Here is a 15,102-nt window from a genome sequence, read left to right as displayed (position 1 = left end):
TGAGGTGATTCAGTCTTTCTGTCTGACTTATCTCACTTAGCATAATGCCCTCAAAGCTCTTCCATGTTGTCACAAAGAGCAGACTTTCCTTCTTTTTTATGGTTAAATAATATGCTGTTAGGTATGCTACACTGTCTTTTTTCAGTGGACACCTGTATAGCTTTAATGTCTTGGCTGTTGTGAGCAATGCTGCATTGAACATAGGGATGCAGATATCTCTTCAAGAGAGTGATTTCATTTCATATTGATATACACTCAGAAGTGGAATTACTGGATCATATGGTGGTTATAGGATTTTTAATTTTTTTGGGGGGTTTCGCCATAGTGGTTCCCATAGTGGTACACTAATTTATATTCTCCCAACAGGACACATGTGTTTCTTTCTTTTCCTCCATATTCTTGATAGTGTGTGTTAGTTCTTGTTTTTTGTTTTTTGCTTTTTGTTTTCCTGATAAGATCCATTCTAACAGGTGTGAAGTGATATCTCATTGTGGTTTTTATTTGCATTTCCCTGATTATTAGGGATGTTGAGCACATTTTCATATACTTATTGGCCATTTGTATGTCTTCTACAGGTTGTTTGCCCATTTTAATGGATTTTTTTCCTATCAAATTGTTTAAATTCTTTGTATATTTTGGATATTAACCCCTTCCAGTTACATGGTTTACAAATATTTCTCCTATTCCATAGTTTTTAATTTATCTTTTGATCCCCACAATCATAGACATATTTCAATAAGCATCAGGATTACTGTCTAACAATCTTGACTCATTAAAAATAATTTTGAATTAGCTTCCTTCCAAATTAAGACGTTCCTCTGATGAGCTGCCCAGTGCGATAAAGTTGCTTTCTCTGACAGCCCTTGGCCCCACCCAGCTGATCTTTTGTATACAGATATGTGAAGGAGAACTTCTAATACCAAGTTATTAAAAGCATCTCTCTGCAGCCTTGCCTATGTCTTCACTTAGCTCATTTTACTTTTTACTGCAGCCTCTCTGAGATGGGGTTAGTGCTGCTATCATTTAAAGGCAGCAAGATATCTTCAAGAAAAACAACTCTGAAATCCATCCATCCTATTGACGTCAGTTGCTTAGGAAAGGAGTGAATACAGAAAACTTCTTAGAGAGTCAGCTACGTGGTTTTTTTTTTTTTTTAATCTTTTTTAGATTTCCAAGTAAAAACAATTACTGGAAAGCCTGGGGTTATTACTGATTATAAAACAGTGATTTCCCCCCTCCTGTGTCTTTTTTTTTAAACTTCAAGTAGTGTGAACTTTGATTTATATAGCTCTTTAAGAATTTTACAATGTCAACTGTGAAGTTTGAAATGGATTATCTTTCTCCTGAAGGCTTCAGACATGAGCATGCTTCCAGCCCAGATTTTACTTTAACCTGTTTGACCGAACTCTCTGATGATTCTAGTCAATTTGGATTTCAGCACTCGAATTCTGTCCCTGATGGTAAGCTAAACTTTAGACTGATATTTTTGAATGTTTTAAATTACATCTGTACTTTTTTAATGTCAGATGTGTAAAAAAATAAATCTTGATGTCATTTATTTGTAGTGGTATAGCTGATGCCAATTTTAGTTTATTGAGTTATTTTTTCCTGAAATATATAAATAGATTGTTATAAAAAAGAATGGAGAGTTTTGCCAATAGAGTGAAATGAGAGAAAACAAATTCCGTGAACTAAAAAAAAAAAAAAAATGTTAATAGTGAAGCAGATTTTGTTTCTCTGAACACTCAAGCCTATCAGGGCTTAGTTTTGTTTGGGATGACTTATGAAATCAAGGATTTTATCCATAAACTGCAAGAAAAAAAAAAGCCCTACCATCTTTCATTCCTTTCTTATATTTATGTTTCCTGTTACATAATTATATTGTAAGGATATAATACATGCTTTATTTCTCATTAAGAACAAGATAATACTTTTTTTGATTATGTTATTTTGTGACTTATCTTTGATTCCATATGAACTGATAGTGTTGATGGAATTCAATGTGAATTTCTTTTTTGATACCTATCAGTGTTACTTATCCAGAATCACAGTTTTCCTTTTTGCTCTGCAATTTTGAGGAAATCATTCCATACACTAATAGGTTGCATTCATAAAAAAATTAGTTTTTAATGACAACTATGAGATGTCAATAACGAATTAATTGTGCTTTATACAATTTTTGTATAGTAAATAAATAATATTTAAATGTTGTTCTAAAGGAAAATTCCATTATGATTTAGTAGTTCATCGTTACTCATAAAAAAGGCAGTATAATTCTAATGTAAAAGTTAAGCAAAGCCTCCATAGCTCTGGATGTTACTGAACATTAACCTTTGCCCAATGAAAAATATTTGTAGAAATAATAAATTCTACTTTGCAGCCAGAGAATTATTCCAAGAGAATTTGGCACATGTATTTATTTTCAAATGTTTAAAAAGTTTTATGTGACTCCCAACCAATTGCTGATTTTTTGTTCACAGCTTCTTTTGTATTACATGACTTGTTTTACATTATAGGCAGTTCTACAATCAGGAGATATAACAACCGTTTGTAGATTTTCTTTCAACTGTAAGAAAAGAGATCTCCATGCTATTTTTTTCTTAAATTGAGCAGGAAAAAAGATTTATAAACGAAAGTATTTGCCAGTTCAATCCTGTTCTTTCCAACATATTTTGTCTTCTAGTCATCTCTGTCTTAGCACATCTATTCCAGCAGATTCAGCTATTGTCTTTATTCAGTTGACCTACACATCTATAGCTTAGGTATAAACTCTTACCAAAGCCTTGAAAACCATCCTCACTGATATACTGGCAGTGCCTCAGATGCAACCCAAATAAGCTAAACTCCCTAAAATGCCTCCTCCTTAAGTCCCTATTTTTGTCAATAACTCTTAAGTCATCTCAGACATTGCTTTGCATTTATTTCAGTGTAAAGTTTGTTTATCTATATGCATATTAATGTATTATTTGGCTTCTCTTACCTCTTTGACCACCAATCTGGCCCCAGTACTCAAAAGTGAGCCTGGCAACAAAGTGGGTTTTTTTGTCTTGACCCACTGACTGCCTGACTGAGGGACTGAAAGATTCCCCATAGTGCATGCACCTATTTGATTTCTCACTAAACTCACCTGCAAGCTCTCCATAATAAGTCTCTTGCCCATTGGCAGCTACACAGTCCTTCATAAGCACAAGTCTGATCCATTTCCACCTTTTTTACAATTTCTATAATTCTATATTACCTGGGTTGTAAAAGCTGGTTTTCTAGGATCAAAATCTGTTTTTTTCCAAAACTTTTCCAGCCTCATATAACGTGTACATATCATACAAGAATAATTTACACTTTCAATCAATGTGCATATTATTCTTTCAAAATAATTTGCAATAATTATTTCTCCCCACCTCTATTAGGATCTCACTGAGATAAAATACTATTTTAATTCCAAATCCCTATGGTTAACTCTCTGTGTAAAGGACTTTTTCCCATTGCTAAACTTCTGCAAAATGTTCTATATAGTGAAATGCTCTTTTTCTAGTTTTTGTTGTAAATGCTACGTTCACAGATCCTCTCCTATTACATTATGTTTCTTAAGAATAATTACCACTTCAAACTGTTTGTGTCTGGGGATGATACACATGCAAGCAATATGATTAAATGAACTACCAATTAGTACAGTGTAGTTTATATTTTAATTAATTTTCTGTCATGGGGGTATTTGCTTATATCAAATTACACATATAGTTTAATAGCAAAAATATTACATAGAAATTATTACACAATTTGTAACCTAATGGTACCATTGTACAGGATAGTACTAATGTGGAATTTGTTTTTCATTTGAAACTTTTATGGAGTATTGAGCATTCTAGAATCTGTTTTGTATGCAAGATCTTTTTACCCTATTTCCAATAGAGTCAAATTCTATTCTTTCATTCAAAATATATTAACTGAATATTCATGATAGAGATTTAGCACCTTGGTATCTATATGAAAATGAAAATAAGGCTACAGTAGAAGTAGAGAAAGAGCTGAGTCCTTGTAATCTCAGTGGTGTGGCAGTGTGTTTTTAATATGCAGGTGACTATGCCTCGTGTGGGAAAATAAACTATAAAAGATGAATGTTAGTCCACAGAAAGTTGAGCAGGTGTGGCTAAAAAAAAATATGGGGAATTCCCACTGTGGCTCAGCGGAAATGAACCCCATTAGTTTCCATGAAAATGCAGGTTCACTCCCTGACCTTACACAGTGGGTTAAGGATCCAGTGTTGCCATGAGCTGTGGTGTAGGTCGCAGAATGAGGCTCAGATCCCACATTGCTTTGGCTGTGGCTTAGGCCTGCAGCTGCAGCACCAATTGAACCTCTAGCCTGGAAACTTCCATGTGCTGCAGCTAACCCTAAAAAGAAAATAATAATAATAATAATAATAAATATGTTCCATTTTCAACAAAAGAAGTATTTATACCTTTTACTTGTTTAATATCTTGAGATAACTCATACCTACAAAAGCCTAATAGTTCTTACAAGACATCTATGAGGTAGAGTTCATTTATCTTAAACTCTATTTGATAGAAAGAGAATCCAGACTTCAGAGAAGTAATGTATTTAGAACAAAGTCACATACATATAGTAAGAGAGAGAGTGAGAAAGAGAACAAAAGTATGGGGGTGTGTGTGTGTGTGTGTGTGTGTGTGTGTGTGTTGGATGGGTGGCAGAGACAGATGAAAGTTGACGAGCTCTTAATCTGTTTTCTCTCCCTCAGGGACTCCTACCTATTTATATTTTTCATGAATTATTTTTCTACTTCCAGATTATCTTGTTCATTGTGGGAATATAACATTCCTTTAGAATTTAAGTACCTTAATACAATTAGATAATAACCTCTTAACTTAAAATCATGTTTTATTAAAAATATTTGTCAGATATCCCAATTATATGAAAACAATACAGTACCAGTAAATCTCCAATTGGACCAATGGACTGTGTATTGAAAAAATATAGACATAATTTGCATAAGTACTGGTATAAATACTTCACAGTCAAATTCCAAAGAAAGCAAGATTGTTTATTCCTTCATCTGTTATTCCTTCCAAAACAGGTATGTCCCACTGGTAGTAGTATAACTTCCAGTGTGATAAAGTAATATTTTATTAAAGCAATATTTTAATCAGTGTGTGATCCATAACTCACATAGCCAATAGCATAGTCTTTTAAACAGTTTTCAATGATCAAAAAGCTTTTAAGCATAATAGATAGCATTTCTTCTTTCTAGAGAAACAGACAATACAACGTATTCTGTAGTGTATGTGATTCAACTTTAAAGAAGTTTGTTAATTTTATTTAATCTAGAATTGCACATATTTATTAAACTCCAGAACCCTTTTATATAGAACATTTCCTAACATTCTGCAAGATCTGCTTTGGAGATTTGGTGTTAAATAATAAATTATATAACTAATGAAGTAATGGGAAAACTCTAGCAAAAAAGTCAAGATAGTGTCCCACTCAGTCACCAGTAAGCTATGTAAGCCTTTTTTTTTTTTTTTTTTTTTTGTCTTTTTGCCTTTTCTAGGGCCGCTTCCACGGCATATGGAGATTCCCGGGCTAGGGTTCAAATCGGAGCTGTAGTCACCGGCCTACACCAGAGGCACAGCAACGCAGGATCCGAGCCATGTCTGCAACCTACACCACAGCTCACGGCAACGCCAGATCCTTAACCCACTGAGCAAGGCCAGGGATCGAAGCCGCAACCTCATGGTTCTTAGTTGGATTCGTTAACCACTATGCCATGATGGGAACTCCCTATGTAAGATTTTAACATCCCTCCAGGGTGATTTTACTAATCTACACGATATCTAGAATAGATTGGTTGACCTTGAAGACCACTGGCAATTATAAAAAAGCTTAAAGAAAATAATTAGAACATTTCCAATGACCATCATTACACTTGGTAAACCCAATAATATAATGAGTAAAGACAAAGTGTCTGCTTACATGTATGTTATACCAAAAATAATGAGTGCCCAAATATGCAAAGAACATCATAATTTACAGAGCTCTTTTACACTTGACTTTTATAAACACTTTGTAGATCAAATCATTTTATTACTCCCATTTTTACAAAGAAACTGCATATCTAACAATGATATCTTTCAGTGAAATGTTAGTAACTGGTAAACCAAGGACTTAGATCCAGACTTAGATCCCAGATGTCACTGTCATACACTACTACAAGTACAAGCATCACTATTATTGCTAAGACTATAATGAAAGGCAACAAAACAACAATATTTACTGTATTAATTACAATACCAAACAGTTGACATTCTGATCTCAATTTGCTCTCCCAATACTGTTCTGAAGCAAGAAGTTAAATATTATCATAATCTCTCATCGTATTTCAAATATAGATTTATAGATCACTAACTTACAAATTAATTTAAACTGATTTTCAATTCAGAGTAGCTGAGCTAATATCTTTCCAAAAAAGACATTTACAAGTAAAGTGATCATCTAGGAAAGACTACCCAGCTTATAGAAAATTAACAATTAACGTGGTGATTTTAAATAATGGCTATGTGCATTTCGAATAAGTTGTATATATTTAATGAAGCACTTACAGAATCCTTTAATAGTGTTACTCATCTTTTTCTATGTTAGGAAGTATATTTATTTCAAACGGTTTCTAGTAAACTAATCCTACTTTTGACCAGCTATTATTAAATACTAGAAGTTGACATGATTACTATATTTTTGAAAAGTACTTTTAAGTTATTTCTATAAGACACTTGATGCTTTCTCTAAATTCTTATTAAAAAAAAAAGTCTTAGCAAGGTGCTGGTGTATTATGGACTTATAATAACATTTTGAGGCAATTAAGAATCTTTTCTGAATTCTTTTGTTTAAAGCTGAAGATTAACTTGAAATGATTGACTTGGACTCACACAGCTACTTGTTACCAAAAATAAAGATAAGAAGACGGGTCTCATGATTACTTCTCTACTGCTTTTCACACTACAACAAATACCTTCCTTCAAAAATTTCTTGGTATTATGACTCCTTGATACCAGATGAAAATAAATACACTCTGCTGAAGTATAACTGAATCACAGAACAATTAACTATTGTGCTTTTCTTAGAGTAACAGATTTTGCGGTCTCATAAAATCCCAAACAAATGCTATGTTTTCAAAAAGGAGTTATATAAGAGGAGTAAATGTAAACCCATTGTAAGTATTATATAAAATCCCCATCAAAGATCACTCATACACACACACGAACTCTCACACTCAAACACACATTCAATCACTGCATTTGTTTGTTTGTTTGTTTTTTAGGGCCGCACCTGTAGCATATAGGAATTCCCAGGCTAGGGGTCCAATTGGAGCTGCAGTTGCTGGCCTACACCACAGCCACAGCAATGCAAGATCCCAGCCTCATCTCTGACTTATACCATAGCTCATGGCAATGCCGGATCCTTAACCCACTGAGCGAGGCCAGGGGTGGAACCCATATCCTCATGGATGCGCATTGGGTTCATAACCTGGTGGGCCACAAGAGGAACTGCATCAATCAATGCATTTTCTTTTAGAGAATTTGACTATATTTTTCTTTCCGTATATGTCCTGGAACCCACAAGTGACTGACCACTCTGCTGAAATTCTAGTTGCACTGTGGTAGGTTAGCATAAAAACAATCTTTTTATATTCTAGAATAGTGTGGGGTTTTATGAGGTGGGTGATTATTTCTTGGTCTCAGAAAATGAAGAGCATGACTACTGAGGATATGCAAGAAAATCCAGAGAGTAGACTCTGTGTTCTCTGGCCTTGGGATAGAGGATGAGCATCCAACTAATTGCAGCCCAAAAGACTATCTCTGATCAAAATGTTCAAGATAGACCCCTATGTAAATAGATTTTTGTTCGGTTAGAAGGAATTAGAGGTCCTAATTTCCTGAGATACATAGAACTATAACCAGTGGCCACATGACTAGTGATAGTTATGATACTACCATCATAAACTAGTTGTATTTATTAGATGTGTACTCTGCTCAGTTTTCAACCAGTCTCTGTGAGAAATGTAAAGTATTCAGAAGGTCCAGTGCCTGCTTTAAATATACTCTCTAAATCTAGTTATGAAAAAAAAAATTCATATGTGTGATTGAATTAGGTGACTGTCTCATCCTACTGATGTCATTTAAGGCAGGAACATATCAACTGGGAGGATAATGCTTTTAGTGAGGTAGTTTCCAAAGTTAAAGTGTAGCCACAGAGCACTTGCATTAGAATTACCAGAATGCTTGCAATGCATGAAGATTCTAGGCTCCCATACCGGACTCTTTACATATAAACACTGGATATAATCCAGAAATACATATTTTATAAATTTCTCATATTTTGACTCTATGCCCTAAAGGTCAAGAACTGCCTTTTTTGTCAGTGGTCATGATAGGTTCATCGGCAAGGGCTCCTTACATTCACTATGTTATGGTAACATGCCTTACATATAAAACATCTCATTTCCACCATATTGGATGCCATAATGCCCATTTTTATGGCATTGATATCAATGTAAATTTTTTTCTGCATTTAACCTTGCAGTTAAATCTTTTAGCTGTTAGATATGAGGTATAGCTTTCAATGCAGTTTCATCAAATAGAGGATAAAGCCCCCCAGGAAAAGAGATGTATTTTGCTTCTCTTCCATTCCCCAAAAAGAGACCAGTAGAGAGTTCTATGAACAGAAGCAGAACATTACTTGTTCCTAATATGACTTTGCAAAGATGGACCAATTGGTAGAAATCTTCATTTCCATCGTGGAACTTTAATATAACTCTGATCTCTTAATGGCTTTGCCTAGAGGTCTTCAGTGCATTCTGTCTCAAGAAGAGCAGTCTAGGTTTATATAATATGGACACTTTGGCTACCTTGGTAAAATGAAAAGTTAATGCTAATGTGATGTTGTAAAATGAAATAACCCCAACCACCACTGTTTCCTTAAGTGCCTACTGAAAATATTCTACTAGGAATTGAGTACATCTATTTTAATTCAAAGTAATGAATTAAAAATGCCTTTCAGATAATATACAAGGAAATGCTTATGGAAGTATCGATAAGTGGTCATTGAATTACTACATAATACTTGGTTGGTTGAATTTACTAAAATATGTAGAGATAAAGAGATACATATATAGATATTTCTCCTCAAATGCTTTTCAGTATCATGTCTTCCTGATACCGGATGAAAACATTGTACTGTTTTTTTTTTTAAGTCTCAGTACCTTGGCTTATCCAATACTTTATATCAATAATAATAATAATAAGGCTTGTGGTGAAATATTTATGATAATATTCTCAGGTTAGCATGATGAAATATAGCAACATCTTTATTCATAATGCTCTTTCTGGGAAGTGATTTACAGGGTTCTCTAAAGTAATGGGTGTGTTCTCATCTGAAGTATGGAATCAGGCATACTACCAATAATTTATGACCAATTATAGAAAATGTACTTTACTGCAGCTTGCAAACATTATCTCTTTGAAAGTACAATAGATTCAAGTTTATCTTGTAGTTGCTCTATCTCAGTTTAATGCCAATGCTTTTGTTTTTAAGTAGGAGATAAAGTAGTGGGCTACAAGTATACACCGAATTAATCAAACCCTGCATGTATGAGGGTGCCCATATATGAAGGTAGAAACAGAATTGAAAATCACTATTTTTAGTCATATAAGCATGAGGATAGAGGTCACTGAGTAAACTCTTCTGGAAAGAAATATGACATTATTTTTCAAATGAATCTTGGATAGCTTTAATTCAGAAATTCAACTTCTAGGAATTTGTTTTGAATAAAATCAGATGTATACACAGTAGTAGCGGAACAAAAATGCTTATTCCAGTTTTGGTTTTAATAGAAATAGTGGGATTTAAGAGTCCAACATTTTTAATTCATTAAATAATTAAATGATAACATATGCTCAAGAAAAAATGTTTTAGAGACTTTTAAAAATGGTAGTTAAGAAAATGTTATTGGGACTGGAAAATACTCAGGGCATAACATTAAATGAGGCAATAAAATTACATGCTGACTTTTATACAATTTTTATGTAGGTGTTTATGTCAGATTTGTGCAAAAAAGTATGAGAAAAACATACTGAAATAGTAAAATCTGTTAGTCCTAAGGAAAAACATCCCAATAAAATTTAGCTTTGGTTTATTGTTATGTTTTCTAAATATTTTGATTGGTCATGTGTTACTTTTATGATGAGTTAAAGTTATATTAAATTTATGATGAGTTTTACCTTTTTGTACATTAAAGACAAATGAGAAACAACTTACAGGAAAACAGACATAGAAGGAGGTAAATTGTGCTGGAGTTATTGACTAAATATAGGTCTCGACAACTGAAAATTTTCAGGTCTCCACTTGTCTCTCACAGAATTTCCACGACCTTGTTTATTTGTCTTATCTTCGGGCCGAGGCCATAGCATAGAGGCCCACATGAAAGCATTAGATACTCAGAAAACAATGGTTCAGGATGTTGAGAATATTAGTCTTTAGATCTATTTTTATAGCCCTGGTTCTCCCTATCCCTTCAAACCCCTAACCCTATTTCAACAAAATTCTTTCATATATAGAAATAGCTAGTATACACACATAGTCATTCATTATATCCAAGTAAAATTACACCTGTCACTTTTATGGGCTTCATTATGTTTAATTTCTCAGAAAAAAATTTTTAAACCATTCAAGAAAAGGATAATTCAGGGAAGACAATGATATATAACAAACAGAGACTCTGTCCAATTTTTAAATGTGGGGGTTAGCAGAAAGGAAAGATGATAAACAGTGATAGCTGTAGACATGAAAAAGTCGGTGGCATCCAGAAGTCAACTATAGGAGAGAAGAGAAAGGCACATGTATAGAAATTATAACAACAACAAAAGTATAAAAAAGCAAGAGGAAGATAATTGTGTAATGGATAGAATTTTTTATGAACTAGGGTCTGTTTAAACACAAAGAGATTTTTTAGGAAGACACTTTATAGCTCATAGAAATCATTGCATCAGCTTAAGAAATAAGCCCTAGGCTGAAGTTTTCAGGAAAAATAAATTATAGGGCATGCTGATGTTCAGCATGAAAAGAGAAGCATAGATGCTACCAGTTCTCTGCTTTTGCTGAGGTTACCAAACCTTCACCTCTGCAGATTACCTCTGCTTTCACCCAAAACTACACAGAAAATCACTGAGTGAACAGGAAAAGGACACAGTGCTACTACTCCAGATCAAGTCTATGCCTTAATTGGTTTCTGATTAAACCACTACTGAATCCCTAACACAGGTGGGATGAACTCCATATATAGGGCACACTGCCCGAGACCAGGCAGTGGGTAGATCCATTTAGAAAAGGCCACTCAGCTAGTTTTCCTCAAGGAGCTGGAACCTATTTCAAAGATTCTTAGATTTGATTAAAATATAAAAAGGATCTTTGCTGGGAGGGTCTATGAAGTCCTGCAAGTCACTGTAAGTTCTAAATGCTTACTGCTTAATATAAATCTGCACATTGGAGAAACTCATCATTGGTTTCTGATCTCCCAACTTCCTATGGCTATGTTCTCACTTGTCACTCTTGTGCCTTTTCAAAACTCACTGTGCTTCACAGTGGTACTTTTCATCTAAGTCAAGAGCATTGAAGAAACCTTTGCTTGTCCCTTGAGTCAGCTGTGGTGGACCGTATTATTTATAGTGGCAGTTTGCCTATTTTTCAGTGGCCAATGAACTTTGCCCATGTTTCCCGTGTTTGTACCTCACTTTCACGTTCTCATATTTCAGCTTTCAGTTTTCTTGTCCTTTTCTTGTACTTGGTCTTTAATTTGAGTTCTCAGAAACTAAATATATTTGTTCATGTTCTCTGAAAATTCTATGCAGAAAGTTCTTGTTCCAGTTTATGACTAGAAAATATTAACTACAATGCTAATCTTAGATTTAATATTCTCATTTTCTACTTCTCTTAAGTAAATCCAAAGTTGATGGAATTTATTTTTGTAATTTTCTGAGCTCTACATTTTTACTGCATATTGACTCATTGGTAAAGGAGTAGGGGATTGTCCACTTAGAAATGGAATTTATCAGATAATCCAGTAACCCTGTGTAAGTTAAAATTGTTATTCTTCATAAACAGCAATAGAGACGTGTTTGCTTAGACACTAGTTCAGAGGTTGCTCTGATACTTCTTAGTTGTGTGACTTAAAAATAATTCAGAGAATCTCTGTGTGTTTCTATTTCCCTATATGTAATAATGGTGTAAAAAATCTCTATCTCACAGAGTAGTAAATATTAAATGAAATAATACCAGAAAAGCATTTAGCATAATGCCTGTAACTAATACGTATTGAGGAAATCCTGTTAGTCTAAACATATTATATAGGGTATATTACACTGTATCTTTACACTATAAAGATGTTCCAGAATATGATGACTGACCATGTTCTGGGGATTATAATCCATATGAGGCTAATCGCACAATCTATGTAGTGTAAACTAAGGTTCTTTTTTTTTTTGCCTTCTACTTTTATAGTTTTCCTTTCCAATTTTCATTTTTTAAAATTAGAGTTGATTTACAGTGTTGTGTCAATTTCTGCTGTACAGCGTTGTGACCCAGTCATACATATGTACATTATTTTTCTCATACTCTCTTCCATCATGTTCTACCCCAAGAGATTGTATATAGTTCCTTGTGCTGTACAGTGGGACCTCATCGCTTATCCATTTTAAATGTAATAGTTAGCATCTACCAACCCAAAATTCCTCATCCATCCCAATTCCTCCCCCTCCCCCCGACAACCACAAGTCTGTTCACTGTGATCTGTTTCTTTTGTAGATAGAATTGTTTGCACAAATGATTCAACTTTCATTTGTAGGAACAGTATATGCCATTCTTGTATTGCTTATCTTTTAGAGTAACTTAGTTTATAACGGCCACACTTTATCCTGATTGACATGGATGTGATAGGTACCATGCTAACTTCCTTACACCATTGTAGACAAGACTATATGACTGTGCAGAGAATGAACATCACAGACTTCAGGAGTATTTGTTTTACTCGGTAAGTAGTCTTATTAAATTTTAATATTAAAAAGAGAAGATTTGGTAGGAAGTTAATAAATACCTAGAATAATTTTTATAATAAAATATTAGACTTCAAAGAATATTCCTATTAGCCTAGAGATTTTTGTGGGCATCCACCTGTATGTAACAAGAGAACAGCTTTCTAGAGAAACTCTTCTAGAGGAAATTTGTGAGGCACTGGAAAGAAAACAAAAAAGTACTGGTTGTAGTAGAACCCTGGTTTCTGCTGGTTGTTTGGGTACTGATTCCCCATGATGCCAGTGGGTATGCAGTGCTTTTGACAGGGTCAGTAATTTGTCTTGGATCCACTGAGGCTATGTTGGTTTTAGCATTGATATCATTGCATTGATATGAAATAAAGTTCTCTTAGGATTTCATGAGTTTTTGGAAGCAGTTGAGAATTTTACTTAAAATAAGAGTGGGAAAGGAAAATGTGAACTTTTTTCTGTGCTAGAAATTTTGTTCCCACTATAGATTAAGTGGGCAAAGAAAGTCTTTCCTATGTTCATTTTTAAGAGGTAATCTAGCTTTTGCAACAATGTAGATGGACATGGAGGGTATCATGCTGAGTGAAATGAGTCATACAAAGAAAGGTAAATACTGTATGTTATCACTTATATGTGAAATCTGAAAAAAATCAAACTAGTGAATATAACAAAAAGGAACAGACTCACAGAACAACCAGTGTTACCAGTGTGAGAGGAGAGGAAGGACAAGACAGGGTTAAGAGATTAAGAGGTACAAACTACTATATATAAAATAAATAAGCTATAAGGATATGTGGTACAGCATAAGGAATATAACCAGTAACTCTAAATACAGTATAATTTTTAAAAAATTGTGAATCATTAGTTGTGCATTTAAAACTTCTATAATATTGTTAATCAACTGTACCACAATAAATAAAAAAAGAGGTGATCTAGCTTTTAGAAATGAGATGTCATCTCTGAATGTTGAATAGTGCATTAAATATGGAGGCAGAAATATTAGTGACAATCATGCATCATTTGATTTAACTTGACTAAATTGTACTTGTAGATGCGAAAAACTAGATTTATAAGCTTTTCTTATGTGATAATATGAGAATGGGACCAAGAGAGCAGGAGTACCTTGTTTAAGATCTCACAAATAATTAGATACAGAAATCAGTCCATAATTTTCTGTAGCCTGCATTGTCAAGCCCTCAAGTATCTTCTAACCCCCAGAAGTCATCACAAATAAGAGACACAGCATGGGCTTTGTCATAGGAAAGCTCTGATTATGACTCAGACACATAGTAGACTTTAGAACTTGTGCAAATTGTTTAATAATCCTCTGCCTTTTCTCAGTGGCACTCTCACTTTGCAGAGTTGACTAGGATTGAGAAAAATGTGTGAAAAGATGCCTTGTGCAGGGAAGGGGCTTAGATATGAGGTGTCTCCCCCATTTCTTGCTTCCAGTGTTCTGCATACTTATTAATTCCTTGTGGCTTCTCAACCCAAAAATTTCTAGGCAATTCCTATGATTTGCTACCAGAAGGGAGATAATGAATCTGAAATCCAAAAAGTATTCTACAAATAGGTGTATATTGCAACTGCATGACTTTTAGACCAGACTCCCTTGCGAGTGATTTATGATTAATTCCAAAAAGACGAAGGTCTGAGAGTACTGGTCTAAAACATTCTTTGGTAATGTAAGACTCTTGATATCATTTGTTGGTTTATTTTCCATTAACATTGGAGAAATTATCTTTCCCCTCTGTATGTCCTGTAGATGTTTGCTACAGAATTTTTATCTGATTCTACAGTAGATAAGCATAATTCAGTGTTTCATTTTTCTTCCTTTCCACTGAATATTTAACTCCAACCAGTCAAATTTCAGAATGCAGGCTCCATTTCCAAGGCCAAACTGGAGACATGTCTCAAAGCAAAAGTATTTAAAGATATGGTTGATTCTATAACAGAGCTCAGAGTGTGGGTTTTGGAAATTGCCTGACTTCTATGTCCA

General features: G+C 34.1%; 1 protein-coding gene across 2 annotated transcripts in view; it reads left to right on the top strand.

Annotated features, from left to right (window-relative positions):
* Nucleotides 934-15,102, top strand: part of ANO3 (anoctamin 3) — a 430,234-nt gene continuing 416,065 nt past the window's right edge. The window contains exon 1 of one of the 2 annotated variants that reach the window (XM_013987284.2): nt 934-1,460. In XM_013987284.2, coding sequence (XP_013842738.1) covers nt 1,307-1,460 — 154 coding nt within the window. In that variant the 5' untranslated portion in view covers nt 934-1,306. The remainder of the gene's footprint in view (nt 1,461-15,102) is intronic. The other variant, XM_013987285.2, reaches the window with a different exon arrangement.

This window comes from Sus scrofa, chromosome 2 (assembly GCF_000003025.6).
Source record: "Sus scrofa isolate TJ Tabasco breed Duroc chromosome 2, Sscrofa11.1, whole genome shotgun sequence".
Classification (NCBI taxonomy): domain Eukaryota; kingdom Metazoa; phylum Chordata; class Mammalia; order Artiodactyla; family Suidae; genus Sus; species Sus scrofa.
Note: the sequence above shows the minus strand (reverse complement) of the source record. Positions and strands in the feature narration are given on the sequence as shown.